The sequence below is a fragment of the Eschscholzia californica genome, unplaced genomic scaffold, assembly GCF_041429995.1.
Source record: "Eschscholzia californica isolate CP2 unplaced genomic scaffold, dmEscCali1.0.p SCAF_1, whole genome shotgun sequence".
Classification (NCBI taxonomy): Eukaryota; Viridiplantae; Streptophyta; class Magnoliopsida; order Ranunculales; family Papaveraceae; genus Eschscholzia; species Eschscholzia californica.
In genome coordinates this window covers 16841935-16854855 of record NW_028238198.1, presented here as the reverse complement: position 1 = coordinate 16854855, position 12921 = coordinate 16841935, and the positions used below count along the sequence as shown (strand labels likewise).

At 35.3% G+C, this 12921-nt stretch overlaps 3 protein-coding genes across 5 annotated transcripts; 1 reads left to right on the top strand and 2 right to left on the bottom strand.

The window, feature by feature from the left end:
* The first annotated feature begins 2 nt into the window (after positions 1-2).
* Positions 3-6398, top strand: LOC147564638 (kinesin-like protein KIN-5B). The gene is made up of 24 exons (XM_086648516.1): positions 3-320; positions 473-669; positions 1162-1291; positions 1398-1553; positions 1657-1994; positions 2075-2213; positions 2335-2432; positions 2525-2681; positions 2769-2838; positions 2927-3003; positions 3121-3174; positions 3250-3330; positions 3411-3522; positions 3595-3681; positions 3786-3961; positions 4045-4206; positions 4289-4396; positions 4574-4732; positions 4812-4895; positions 4991-5196; positions 5295-5396; positions 5486-5595; positions 5688-5839; positions 6014-6398. The coding sequence occupies exons 2-24, from the start codon at positions 494-496 to the stop codon at positions 6227-6229; spliced, it is 3150 nt and encodes a 1049-aa protein (XP_086504642.1). The 5' UTR covers positions 3-320; positions 473-493; the 3' UTR covers positions 6230-6398.
* A 318-nt stretch (positions 6399-6716) lies between these two features.
* Positions 6717-9372, bottom strand: LOC147564637 (uncharacterized). 2 transcript variants are annotated; one of them, XM_086648534.1, is made up of 8 exons: positions 9004-9372; positions 8857-8899; positions 8620-8744; positions 8219-8325; positions 7724-7906; positions 7280-7354; positions 7076-7198; positions 6717-6964 (listed from the first exon to the last, which is right to left on the bottom strand). In XM_086648534.1, exons 2-8 carry the CDS (start codon positions 8880-8882, stop codon positions 6890-6892), a joined length of 714 nt encoding a protein of 237 aa, XP_086504660.1. In that variant the 5' UTR covers positions 8883-8899; positions 9004-9372; the 3' UTR covers positions 6717-6889. The 2 variants fall into 2 exon arrangements, with proteins under 2 accessions (XP_086504660.1, XP_086504652.1); XM_086648526.1 differs by having other exon boundaries at positions 8620-8750; positions 9004-9133.
* A 547-nt stretch (positions 9373-9919) lies between these two features.
* On the bottom strand, positions 9920-12699 carry LOC147564636 (uncharacterized). 2 transcript variants are annotated; one of them, XR_015227780.1, is made up of 2 exons: positions 11492-12627; positions 9920-11250 (listed from the first exon to the last, which is right to left on the bottom strand). XR_015227780.1 is itself a non-coding variant. In XM_086648546.1 (2 exons), the coding sequence occupies exons 1-2, from the start codon at positions 12529-12531 to the stop codon at positions 10210-10212; spliced, it is 621 nt and encodes a 206-aa protein (XP_086504672.1). In that variant the 5' UTR covers positions 12532-12699; the 3' UTR covers positions 9920-10209. The 2 variants fall into 2 exon arrangements, 1 of the variants encoding a protein (XP_086504672.1); XM_086648546.1 differs by having other exon boundaries at positions 9920-10216; positions 11918-12699.
* Positions 12700-12921: the final 222 nt, after the last annotated feature.

The following is a 12921-nucleotide window of genomic DNA, read 5'->3' as shown; positions in this document are numbered from 1 at the left end:
CTGACTTTGAATCCAGACCGTCTATTTTGAATTCAAAATGGCTCGCTTTACTTTCTTTTTCTGAAACGGAAGTCAATATTCAAAATTAATCTTGTCTTTTAACCAGCTTCTACAAAAGCATCAAATATAGTCGTTAGAGTGTCTCTCAGATTTCAAAAAATCTTATTTCCTGTTCAATCAGTGGGAGTTGCAAAAGGAAAAGCCCTAAAAGAAAGATCCAAATCAAGGACTTAGAGATTTCTTACAAGAAAAAGCTACAATTTTCAAGATTCATCAGAAACCAATCCATCTCTTTCAAGGTTCTAAAACCCTAAAATTCGGTAAGAGAATCTGAAAGAAACCCTACTTTTTTTTCATAAATTCTCACTTTATATTATCTTAAAAGTGTTTTCAGATTTAGGTTTTAAAATACCTTACTGATAATTGATCTTGACCTTTTATTTACTTGGATGAAATTCCTTCTTTCTTTTAGATTTCAAAAGAAGTAGCAAAAATGCATTTTACACCTGATCATCAAAGAAAAGTTGGAGTAGGAGTAGTACCATCTCCTTCTCCCTTTTTAACGCCTCGTCCTGAAAGACGAAGAACCGATCCAAGATCGCTGGATGCGAATACAAATCGACTGGACAGAGATCGAGAGGTTAATGTTCAAGTTCTACTAAGATGCAGGTAAAATTATGATTTTTCTTTATGAAAAACCTAATCTTGTAACTTACATGAAAACTGCAATAATTAAGAAAGCCCAATTTTTGTGAAGCAAAATTTTGAGTACCCAAATACTTTTTCAGTGAGGTTTATGATTATTAAGTATAGGGGTACTCCAACCAAGGTTTAGAGAGATGTTTCGATATCAGTTCTTGAGTCTTTTACAGTGACACCTATGAGTAATTTTATACAAAATTCTATTTCTAGTGCAGAACTTAATTTTGAGACAACGCTATGTGAATTTGGCTGTGATCCATGTAGATTTTATGCCCTAACATACCAAAACAAACACCATGATTTCCTGTCTACGTGTACAAGAGTCCAGCCATGTCTGGATTATGAAGAGGAAAACTCAAAATGAGTCGCAGTATAACAATTAGGACTTGGGAGAAGTGGTGAATGTTAAATGGAGTATTAACTTAAGTGCTTTAACGTTTTTTCTGCAATATCTACCAGGCCGTTAAGTGATGAGGAGCAAAGACTTAACGTCCCAAAGGTCATCTCATGTAATGAGCAGAGAAAAGAAGTCACTATTTTGCAAAGTATAGCTAACAAGCAAGTAGATAGAGTATTCAACTTTGATAAGGTAAACACAAATGCGCAATCCTTTATTCAATGACTATATGTTGACTCATTATTCAGTTTTTGGATATGAAGTATGTGATTTTACATGTTCATGATTTGTTTTTTAGGTTTTTGGTCCGAAAGCACAGCAACGGTCAATATACGAACATGCTATTTCACCGATTGTCGATGAAGTTCTTGAGGGTTTCAATTGCACAGTTTTTGCTTATGGGCAAACGGGCACGGGTAAGACATATACAATGGAAGGAGGCATGAGAACAAAGGTATAAATCACAAATTCTTTGTTATAATGTGAACTTGACGTATAACATTAACATGCTTGCTTGATTTTTTTAGTCTCATACTCACACTTACTATTTATTATAGACAGGAGACCTTCCTGTTGAAGCTGGTGTCATTCCAAGAGCAGTACGACAAATATTTGAAACACTAGAAGCACAAAAGGCGGACTATAGTATGAAAGTAACCTTTTTGGAACTATATAATGAAGAAATAACAGATTTGTTAGCTCCAGAAGACTCTTCCAAGACTATGGATGATAAACAGAAAAGACCAATATCTTTGATGGAGGACGGAAAAGGTGGTGTCCTTGTAAGAGGTCTTGAAGAAGAAGTTGTCTACAGTGCAAATGAGATTTATAGCCTCTTGGAACGGGGATCAGCCAGAAGACGCACAGTCGATACTTTATTAAACAAGCGCAGCAGGTTTAACTAAGTTAAACATATATATTTGTACAATCTTGAAGTCGTTATGAACAAGCTTAAGAAGTTTCTTTCTGTTGCAGCCGGTCTCATTCTGTGTTTTCTATTACCATCCACGTTAAAGAAGCAACAATGGGAGAAGAGGAGCTTATAAAATGTGGAAAACTTAATCTTGTCGACTTGGCAGGCTCAGAAAATATATGTCGGACAGGTGCAAGAGAGGTATGTTAAAATATCAACCAAAAACTCCGCATATTCATGTAAGTTCTTTTCAAGTTATATTCTCTCAGTTTGTATGTCGTGGTAATTCTTAATTGCGTATCTTTCGTCAATGTTATTGTAGGCCCGAGCAAGGGAAGCAGGGGAGATCAACAAGAGCTTGCTTACCCTTGGTCGCTGCATCAATGCACTTGTTGAACATTCTGGTCATATACCTTACAGGTTTGTCCAAGTAACATCTTCATTGAAGCTATCTTAGTTCGTTTAGTTCTTTTAGTTGCCGTAATGCGTTTCTATATTGGCGATTTATGCAGGGATAGTAAGTTGACCAGATTGTTAAGAGACTCATTGGGTGGTAAAACAAAAACATGTATCATTGCAACAATTTCTCCAACTGTTTATTGTTTGGACGAAACCTTGAGTACGCTTGATTATGCATACCGTGCTAAAAATATAAAAAATAAACCAGAGGTGTGTTCTGTGATACTCGTTTTCTTTATATGACCATGAATTATATAATGCATATTTTAGCTGAAGGTTCTCAATATATTTTTTCAGGTTAACCAAAAAATTTCGAAAGCTGTACTTCTCAAGGACTTGTACTCGGAAATTGAAAGAATTAAACAAGGTTTGCTTATACAACCGTCTTGCTCTACTATTTTTGATTGAAAAACCTAAAAAAGCTCATACATTCCATACCAATAAACTCATAACAGATGTGAAAGCGGCGAGGGAAAAGAATGGTGTTTATATTCCACATGAAAGATTTGTCCAAGATGAAGCTGAGAAGAAGGTTTTTCTAGCACACTTTTTCTTTTTCGTTTCTTTTATGTCAATTGGGTGGGTAAGAGGTCATGTTTCCGCTTGATTGGTTTCTAACTTATTCAGTGATAAATGATCTATCTTGTAGGCAATGATTGAGAAGATAGAACAGTTGGAGCTTGATCTTGATCTAAAGGGGAAAGTAAGAATTGACATTTATCTTGCTTTTTCTAATAACTTTAAACTATCTTCCCTAACTAAATTGAGGTTATTACAGCAAGCTGATAAATTTCAAGAGCTTTACCTTTCTGAGCAAGAAGATAAACTGGATCTTGAAGGTGAACTTAAGAAGTGCAAGGTTAGTATTTCGACTTGGGAATCACAATTTTCGGTCTAGTCTTGCATTTATTATCAACTTAGAGGTTGTCATCTTTTCAGATAAATTTGGAAAATACTAACAAAACCTTGCAAGAGCTTCAAGAGAACCACAAGATGGCCATATCAAAGTTGAAGGATAAAGAATTCATCATTTCTAATTTACTACAGTCCGGTAAGTGAAGCAAAGTAAGATTACCACGTTTTTTGTTCGGTAAGGTTCTGACTCCGAACATATATGAAACAGAAAACTCGATAATTGAACGGGCAAAGGAGTTGCAAGCCAATTTACAATATGCATCAGAGGATATAACGGCTCTCTGTTCCGAAATAGGTATTAGGAATTTCTTTAGTTATTTCACCAATTGAAAATTAGATTAACTAATCCAATATAGGATTTTCTTTTACTTCGTCAACTGAAAGTACTATGTTGTACAGAGCGTAAAAATATGATGGAAACAGCAAACCATGGATTAGTTTTGTCTTTTGGGTCTCAGCTTGATCAAAGCTTAAAAGGTTTACACAAGACAATCCTGGGGTCAGTTTCCCAACAGCAGCAACAACTAAGATGTATGGAAGAACATGTCAGCTCATTCATTGCTAGTAAATGTGATGTAAGAGATAAAACCCTTTAACAGTAATAACAATGACATTAGATTAAATATATCATATTTATGTGATGTCATATTGCTTACAGGCAAACAAGGTGATGGAATCAAGAATTGAGAAAATGAAAGGCACCTATTCTTCAGGTGTCATATCCATGAAGGAGCTTGCTCAAACTCTACAAAGGACTGGTTCCTCAAATTTGAAAGAAATTGAATCACAAGTTTCAGCTCAAACAATGGCCATAGAAAATGTAAAAACATGATTTACTTTTTGGGGTTTTATAGAATGCATCATTTTCTGGCTTGCTGATCATTCGTTAACCTATTTTCCAGTTCCTATCAACTGCCGTTTTGGAGTCTGAAGAGGTTATTCAAACTATCAACAGTTATATTGATGAACAAAAAGAGCTATTAACTTTCTCTTCTCGACAACAAGAGGAGGTGGGTTTTACTATGAATATTGAGCTCTTGAATCTCTACGAATATTGAGCTCTTGAATCTCTATCTTGGTTAGACTTTGTTTAGTGATTGCTCAGTTTCCTCCATTGCTATTACTTCTACCATAGCTATGATTTGCAATGCGTCAGACTGAAGTTTTTCTTTTTTGTTCAATTAAAGGGACTTCGAAGGAGTTTGGTTTCCGCGCAAGTGATATCTAGAGCTACTACTGATTTCTTTGATGACCTTCACTGTCGTTCCTTGAAAGTTATGAAATCTCTTGATGAAAACCAAGCAGAAAAATCTCGCCAATTAGCCACTTTTGGGAAGACATTTCAGGTAAAAGCTTTTCTCACTCAAACATGATTTACATTAATGAAAACATGAATGACTGATTATATCTGGTTTTCCTATGTAGGAAGAGTCCACCAGAGAGGATAAACTTGCTCTTGAAAAGATCGCTGCAATATTAGGAACATTGACATCGAAGAAATCAGCTATTGTCCGTTCTCTTCAATTTAACTTGTTAAAGCAATATTCGTTTATCAACTAACACCAAAGTTGATGCTAATAGGTTTCATTTATATCCTATGGCAGGTTTCGGAGACCCTCAAGAACTTTGATGAGGAAAATGTTGATGTGAGTAAAAAGTTGCAAACGGAGATCTTCGGCATGCAGCAAATTTCAGAAGATGCTAAAGACAATTGGAATAGTTATGTGGAAACTATAGGAACTAATTTCATAGAAGACTCGATCTCAGCAGCTCAAAACAAAGCTACTATAGATAACATTCTTGATGAGTGGTGAGTGTTTAGATTTTACTCTACTATATGAGGTGTGGTGGAAACCAAAATTAAGATCTAATACGTATAATAAACGGATACTTGTTTTTTCTATGCAGTTCAAACAAAGTGGGTTATTCAAAACAGCAGTGGAATAAAACCCAGTCTAGCATAAATGGTCTCAATAAGAGTAGTATTGCAGCAATTGAATCTACTGTAGTGTAAGTTCTTCAGTTTTTACCGAACTCTTCTTCAGTCTCTTCTGTTTCTTTGTTTTGGGGGATTTCATTTCATATTTTTTTTGAAACAGGGAAAAGTTGAATGTAAATCAGACTGCACTTGAAGAATTCGTCTCTGTATCCTCAACCATGGATGCCGAATTTCACATGGAGGCCTCTGATCTCCATGCATCTATTAAAAGTAAGTCAACTACGAAGCATATATATACGTGTTTGTGTGTGTGTGTGTGTGGTTGGGACAGTTCTGATATAGTAAAGAACTTGTCCATGCAGATTCACTCAAAATGGATCATGAAGTAAAGAAGGAACTAGACTCTGTTTTAACATTTTCGATAGATCAGCTCGCTCTATTACAAGACAATCACCGCGAAAAAGTAGCAGATATCAGAAATCGTACGGATCAATGCCTCACCAGAGACTACTCTGTAAGTCAAACTCTTCATTTCTTCATCTTCCTCATAAAAATACGATTCCAAGCTTCATTTAAAAAAATGACCCGTTTAACTATCTTGTTTGTTTTTTTTCCTTATCGTTAAAATAAATAGTACGAAACCATTTTTTTCTCGCACTAGCACACTCACTATTGGGTTGATGAGCAGGTTGATAATCCTTCAAGTAAAACGCCTAAGAAACGGGAAATCGTTGTTCCTACCTTAAGCTCCATTGAAGAACTGAGAACACCAGAGTTTGAAGTTCTAATGGGAAAGATGAAGTCATTAAACAGAACAAAAGGAGAGAAAACTGAAGGTGGGAAGAACCAGCCATGTCTTATGGAGTCATCACCAAACAGAATCCCTTTTGCTTCTGTCAACTGATTGAAATGTCAAAGGAACCAACAAGTTTGAATGTTGTATATGGAAAATGCGGTCGGTTTATCAACTCATACTGCATTCTAAAACCGTGGCGAAATGTAACATCTCATTGTAGAAAAGATGTAAACTTTTGCAGAATGTAAGTTTCATGAAGATGCACGTATTCTATCTACTGATATTCGCGGTAGAATAATCTTAGGTGGCCAAGAATGAAATTTATTTTTGAGCTAGTCAAATTCTTAGAAAACATACTCAAAAAACAAGTCAGAGTCAAACGAGACAGAATATGATACTTGGTTTGTCATACAGTCGAAACGTGTCTATAGTAGTTTCGATAAAATAGTCCAAGACGAAAATGTTAGAGTTTACGGAAGAGATTCAATTCTACAAACTCTTGTTATCTAAAACATAAGGGTTTCGTTGTTAAACTTGGTTTAGTGTTAAACAACTGTATAAAATAATGGGTAGCTTAACAAGCAAGGAGATTAGGTACATGACATTTAGAGTTATGTTTATAAAAGAAGAATCTTCATATTTAGAAATAGCAATCTCATTTAAGAAACTACTAACTTATATTAATGTACTATTTCTCTCTCTCTCTCTCTCTCTCTCTCCATTGAAGCTTCCATTATTGATGTTTATCAGCTATCTTCTTTGATGATTTTATGAGTGAAAGCGGTCGATACGTACCAAACAAAGCCCTTTACTCTTTAGATCATTCTTCCTTTCTCCACCACCCTGAGTACATATGAAAACAACCATTTTTTACCTTAGAATCTTATAATTATGTTTACATTGTTTTCGAGATTATCGACGAATCCACTAAGTCTAGAATGTTAATTAATATACCTGGGGAGGTTGAAGAAGATGAAGATTAGGAGATCTAAAGTAAGGATTACTAAGCATATGAATCTGGTCATGGAGTAATTTAATGTATGAAGCTGTTTCTTTCAACACTGATGAAGTATCTGTCTGTTCATAAAATAAAATAAAACAATTTAACTACAATTAATTAACATAAGATTAGTGTTTAATTATATTTTAATTCATTACCTTCCCATAAGGAGAAATCATTTTCTGAAGTTCTGTAATTTTGTCTCCTATCTTTTGGCTCCTCTTCACTTGTACCTGCAGATTATTATGATACAGAAATATATCAGTAACTCTATTGTGTCTGAATCTACGTCTTATACCAAACGTCTGACATGACCCTCCCAACCGTGGTGAGTCAGTCATCAGTGTGGGACTTTACGAAAGGACTATGTTGTTTCATGTGGTGGTTTTAACGGGGCGTTGTAGGTCATACTTGGCCCACCGCAACCAAGTGAACCTACCGTGACACAAACAAAAGTTCATTTTGTTTAGAGCTCAGCTTCGTGTCTAGTTTGAGAAACACCTCAATTTTGAATCTAAGTCGTTGAGGATGTTAACGTTTGAGATTAAAATGTTTAAACACTGAATGACTTTTAAGTGATCGTATGACCAATTAGCTAATACTTTTTGAGGTTTGGTTCTGAAAGGGCGTTGGAGTAGTTTGCGCAAATGTTGGTAATTTGAAGGACTTCTACTATCTTCTACGGTAATGGCAGCTTTCTTTTTCTTCGATTGTTCAAGACTTGAATATTCGTTGCAACTCCTTGTTGACCGATCATCTTCTCTATCCTTACGTTTTCTCTCATTCTGCTCATGAAACCAATACATAATTACTACAAAAATAGATATATTTTCATGTAACTTAAAAAATTCATGGAAATAGAGAGACTAATAGGCCCTCATTCTGTTAGCTCAGTGTGCTATTCTTTGAGCTGAGGACATCTTGTTCGCTCGCCTATTTTTCGTTTAGAATTTTACAAATCATCAATCGTTGAGTCTAGCATATACATTTCTATTTAGTACCTCATTAATTTGTGAACATTTAATCAGCCTCAAAAGGTAATTCTTTTAGTAAATTAACTTCGTCGTGTGAAGAAGAGATCAAATCATTATACTTACTAGTTGACTATTGTCTATTGAAACTCCCCTGTGAGGCAACTGCGACTCCGAAAAATTGTTTTGTACCATAGGTGACGTAGTACTAGTTGAAGAAGCATAGAACAAAACTGCAACCAAATCTTTTTTTATAAATAAGAGTAGTTTAAGCAAGAGAAATTTTATATGTATGCGTTGTCGGGTAATATTATATATAGACCCACTTAACACGTAAATTCATTTATATATATTAACAGAAAGCATTTGTCAGTATTCATACGTCCAGTTGTACATACAGCCTTCTCACATGAGAGAGTCGAAGCGGAAATTTTCAAGGCAACGATGGTATTATGTCAAGTAAAACAATTTATGAAATATATATATCAGATCATTAAATTATAAAGAACAATTGAAGATTCATAAACCTGGATGGAGACAATTAAGGGATAAATGAGGAATCTCAACGGTCGATAAAGGAGAAAATCTTCCCAAGTGTTGATCATTAGTCACTTGTGAATCTCTAAAGAAATTTCTCCAGCAAACTCCTACTCTGTTACTTTTGGAGAGAGAAAAAGAGAAAATGAATCCGAAGAAAAAAATAATACTTTCTGCATTTCTCAATTCAAAATCAATAATCAATGATTCTCAGTGACTAAACTTACACATAAGTGACATCAGAATTCAGCATTTTAACGTCGTTATTACCTGCATTGTTAATGAAACAAAATCAAACGTTTATAATATTGTAAGGAAAATGGAAAGAAATTTGGGAAGAAGAAATGAAGGAGATTGATCATTTGGTGAGTTACCCAAGTTGCAGAACTGAGAAGAGAATTGTGGGTAGGTAGAGTTTTTCACTAATTATTTGAAAAACAGAGGATTTCTAAAGAGCTATGTAGTTTAAGGTGCTACTCTGTTTTTCATCTTTGATGAGAGAGAAAGGGTTAGAGAGAAGGTAAATGAATGAAATAAGTTAATCACAATCATCCTTAAATAGTAGAATGAGGAGATAACAAAACTAGGGTTTTAGGTTTGGTTTGTAGTAAAGTAATAACTAGGGTTTTTTTGTATTTGTTTGTTCATAGCCATCTAAATTAAGCATTAGTTCATTGATTGAGTAATGCAACGGCTTTCAAGTATTGCTAAAAAGAGGATAAGAAACTAGAAAGAAGAAAGTCTTACCTGGCCAAAAATGACTAGTTTAAATAAAGATGCCAATTTGAATTAGCAAATTTTCTGTTTGATTTCATTTTCATCTCTCTCTTTACATCTTCCCTTTTTTGTGTTCTCTGATTTTCACTCAAGAAATCAAAATTCACTTCATGAGACACAATTACAGTCAGCACTAAGCTGGCCACAGTCAATGTGGCTTGCAATATAATTGTTGATTTTTTGAGAACTTCAAAATTCTTTTTATATCGAAGATGTTGAATGTACAAGAGAACCCTTTGAGATGTTTTAGTCTGCGCCCGGATTAGAATATTGCTTGAAGTCCACCTTCCTTCGAAGTTTTCATAACTCATAAAGATATAAAAGTACTACCTATTAATGTATGTAGTACCAAAAATATTTTCTGATTTCGTGTGGTTTTTATGTCAATCACGTGTTAGCGTTTTTGGGCTTCTATCAGAAAACAAAATAGTTTCACATTCACCTTTAATACATTCTTTATTTTGTGATTATAGTAAGAAGCAATATAAGGAACCATTAGAACATCTGAGATGATTTTAAGAGTTTCAAAACAAATCCATCTAAGATTTCAAAGCAAATATTCTTTTCAATCTCAACATATACTAGCTGCTAGATTATTGATGGGCAAAGAAATTTGGGACTACTTAAAATTGAAGTTTGACTATAACATCATTGATTTGTACCAAAATAGAGATCCAAAGAGTACAAGCCGATCGATTGTTTCTTTGACAAGGATGCCTTCTTTGACAAGGATGCCAGCAGAGATGAAAGAAACAAGTGAAGGCTCCGCACAACCTCTACCCGGTTGCCACCATACAGCTCACTCAAATCCTGCAAATTACATAGGAAGAAAACAGATGAGGAGCAACATCAGACTATGCCCAAAGCTCGCACATTAAACAACATGTCTTCCTTTCTTTTTGCAGTAAAAGAAGATGGTGGAAAGGCCGCAAGTGAGTCTACGAACAGAATATAGTTAGAATTGAAGTTAAAACATCCTTAGAGGGCTACAGGTGATCACAGAATAATGGTTCAGGATGCCAATTTTTCATTCGGATGTTGGATTCACCAACCAAGAAGAGAAACTTCACTCTGTTATGAAGGTAAAATAACTGTCAACCACAATAGACAATTATAGTGTGGTTCTCATATGACTAAGAATATGACATCTATGGGCTCTCTCTCTTTTCATAGCCAACTAGTTTGTGAGACCACAAAGTTAATATATAGTTTGCTTCATACTCTTGCACCCAACGTAGCTCTATATGGTGTCTAGAATATTAACTTAACACGTTATAATTTTTTTTTTTTTTTTGAAAATTTTGAATTAATATAAGAAAAGTGGGTTTGTACAACGGAAAGGGGAATCACAACTACACTATTTCGTCAACTTAACACGTTATAATTGATACTAAGCATAGCAAGCAAATGAGATTAGACTCAACAGTCAACAATGAACGGCTTCAAGATTCATGGAATAAATTCCAATTCAATCTACTGCTATCATGCTGAAGAGCCTCGTGCAAGAAAAAATTAGTTCCTAATTAGGGAAGAAAGCTTTGGAATTGATACCTTATACTAGTCTGGTTACCCGGAATGGGAAAATGACATTACACTTAAAGGCGAGAGAGTGCACTCTCAAAGCCTTAAGCTTAAGAGTTTATCTTTACTTTTCTATTGAAACAAGAGAATGAATTGGAACCTTCAATAAGGGGGTCATTTTAAATTGGGAGACGTATAGAAGATGAATTTGACATTGTAAGGTTTTTGGTCATCCGTAGAGGGTCCGCAGATATTACACTTTACCGAGACCATAGCCTATGCGCTACCCTTTACTAGTCTTTTATCATTCTTTTACGATGTTCCTACTTCTTCACCAAAAAATTGTACTTCCTTTTCTCCTTAGATGGAAATGAACAAACAAAATCTCCATAAAAAAGAGAAGATCAAACCCAAATGCATTCTTAGCCATCATTAAGGCCTTGCTTGGTGCATCGGAATGGCATGAGATAACCGAGAATCACATTTCATAACAGTGTTTGGTATATGAGAACGCATCGTGAATCGAACTCCAAGGGCCAATACTTTTCACCCTCAAGGGGGAACCAAAACCCTGGAGCGGGTGAGTTGCTATTCTCTTTCACTTGGATTCGTCAATTGAATAACCTACCGACAAAATCAATCTCCACATATCGTATTCGAACCAAACCAATCAATATTCATATTAGTAGGAATCACATTAGGGGATTGAAATTCATGGTCATCACATCCCTTTCCCGCATGCCAAACATGGCCGTAATGCAACAAAGAAACAAACACCATCTTGGTCTTTGGTCTTGGGTACTGATAAAATTGGCTACACCATACTCAAGTTCGAAACTCCTTCAAAACTAATGAACTCAGAGGCCCAAGACCCATATCACAAAATCAGAAAGAAAGCATATATACTGTCAATCCATAAATTTTTATAAAACCCTAGTACAAGAATGAGAAGAAGATAGACAAATCATCATGAAAAGATAAAGTTATTACCTTGGAGAACCAGCATTCATATTGCGATGAAGAATCCTTCCAGTAATTGAATCCCCACCATCAATCAACTCTCTGAGTCCCAAATTCCCAACTTTCTCCTCTTTCTCTTCCTCTTCTTCTTCCTCTTCCTGCTTCTCTTCCTTAGCCACCGACGGTGCCGCCGCCGACCCAGCCTTCACCTGAGATCTTTCAAAGTAATTCCCATAAATATACTCAGGTGTATAACCATTTTCTTCATCAAATAACATAATATGACCATGCCACTCCCAAACACGATAATCAGAACCAGTTTCTTGATGAAATCCAACACAAATATAATGCTCTCCAACTGTAACAGCTTGACCTGAATTAGGTTTTAGGGTTTCGATATCACCACTTAGTATTATACGAATAATATCTTTCTCAAGCTTTGATTCTTCTTTAGCTAATTGGGTTTTTTCTCTATCATCTTCTTCATCTTCATCGTTGATTGAGTTTGTATCAAGAAGAAAATCTTCTAAATTTTGAGAGAGAAAAGAGTTTGTGTTGAGATATGGAGGTCGGATTTGTAACCTACCCATTAAGCTTTGAAGAAGAAGACTATCGGAGTTCATGTTTCCGTTGTACGAACTCATTTTTACCTGATTTTTGGAGTTTCTAGGGTTTCTGGTTTTGATTTTGGGGTTGAGAATTTCGGAGAGGAAAGGGTTTGGTCTTTGGAGGAGACGACGAAGTCTGGGGTTTTTGGGGTTTTAGATAGAGATATTTTATCAAGAAGCGGATATTTCCGCCCAACCGGACCCATAATCTGAGTCGGGTTGGTACCTAGACGAGAGGTGTTTACTTTGTTCCTTATCTGAGTCTGACTCCTGTGACTTTATTGAATCGTCTTACTCAAATGGATGTCAAATCTAAAGTTAAACCGAACCAAACCAAACTTTTGATTTAGTTCTGTATCGATATTACCCTTATGAATCGTTTAAACTGAGTTGAGTAATCCTATAGTATAAATTAGCGTAAAATAA

Bases quoted from the DNA above. Each gene is read 5' to 3' on its own strand.
- LOC147564638 (XM_086648516.1), top strand. From the start codon at position 494: ATGCATTTTACACCTGATCATCAAAGAAAAGTTGGAGTAGGAGTAGTA. The intron at 1,995-2,074 runs GTTTAACTAAGT...TTTCTGTTGCAG, and splicing joins TTATTAAACAAGCGCAGCAG to CCGGTCTCATTCTGTGTTTT. The intron at 4,733-4,811 runs GTAAAAGCTTTT...TTTCCTATGTAG, and splicing joins CTTTTGGGAAGACATTTCAG to GAAGAGTCCACCAGAGAGGA.
- LOC147564637 (XM_086648526.1), bottom strand. From the start codon at position 8,882: ATGCTGAATTCTGATGTCACTTATGT. The intron at 7,355-7,723 runs GTATTAGCTAAT...AATAATCTGCAG, and splicing joins TCAGAACCAAACCTCAAAAA to GTACAAGTGAAGAGGAGCCA. The intron at 7,199-7,279 runs GTAATGAATTAA...TTTTATGAACAG, and splicing joins TGATTTCTCCTTATGGGAAG to ACAGATACTTCATCAGTGTT.
- LOC147564636 (XM_086648546.1), bottom strand. From the start codon at position 12,531: ATGAGTTCGTACAACGGAAACATGAACTCCGATAGTCTTCTTCTTCAA.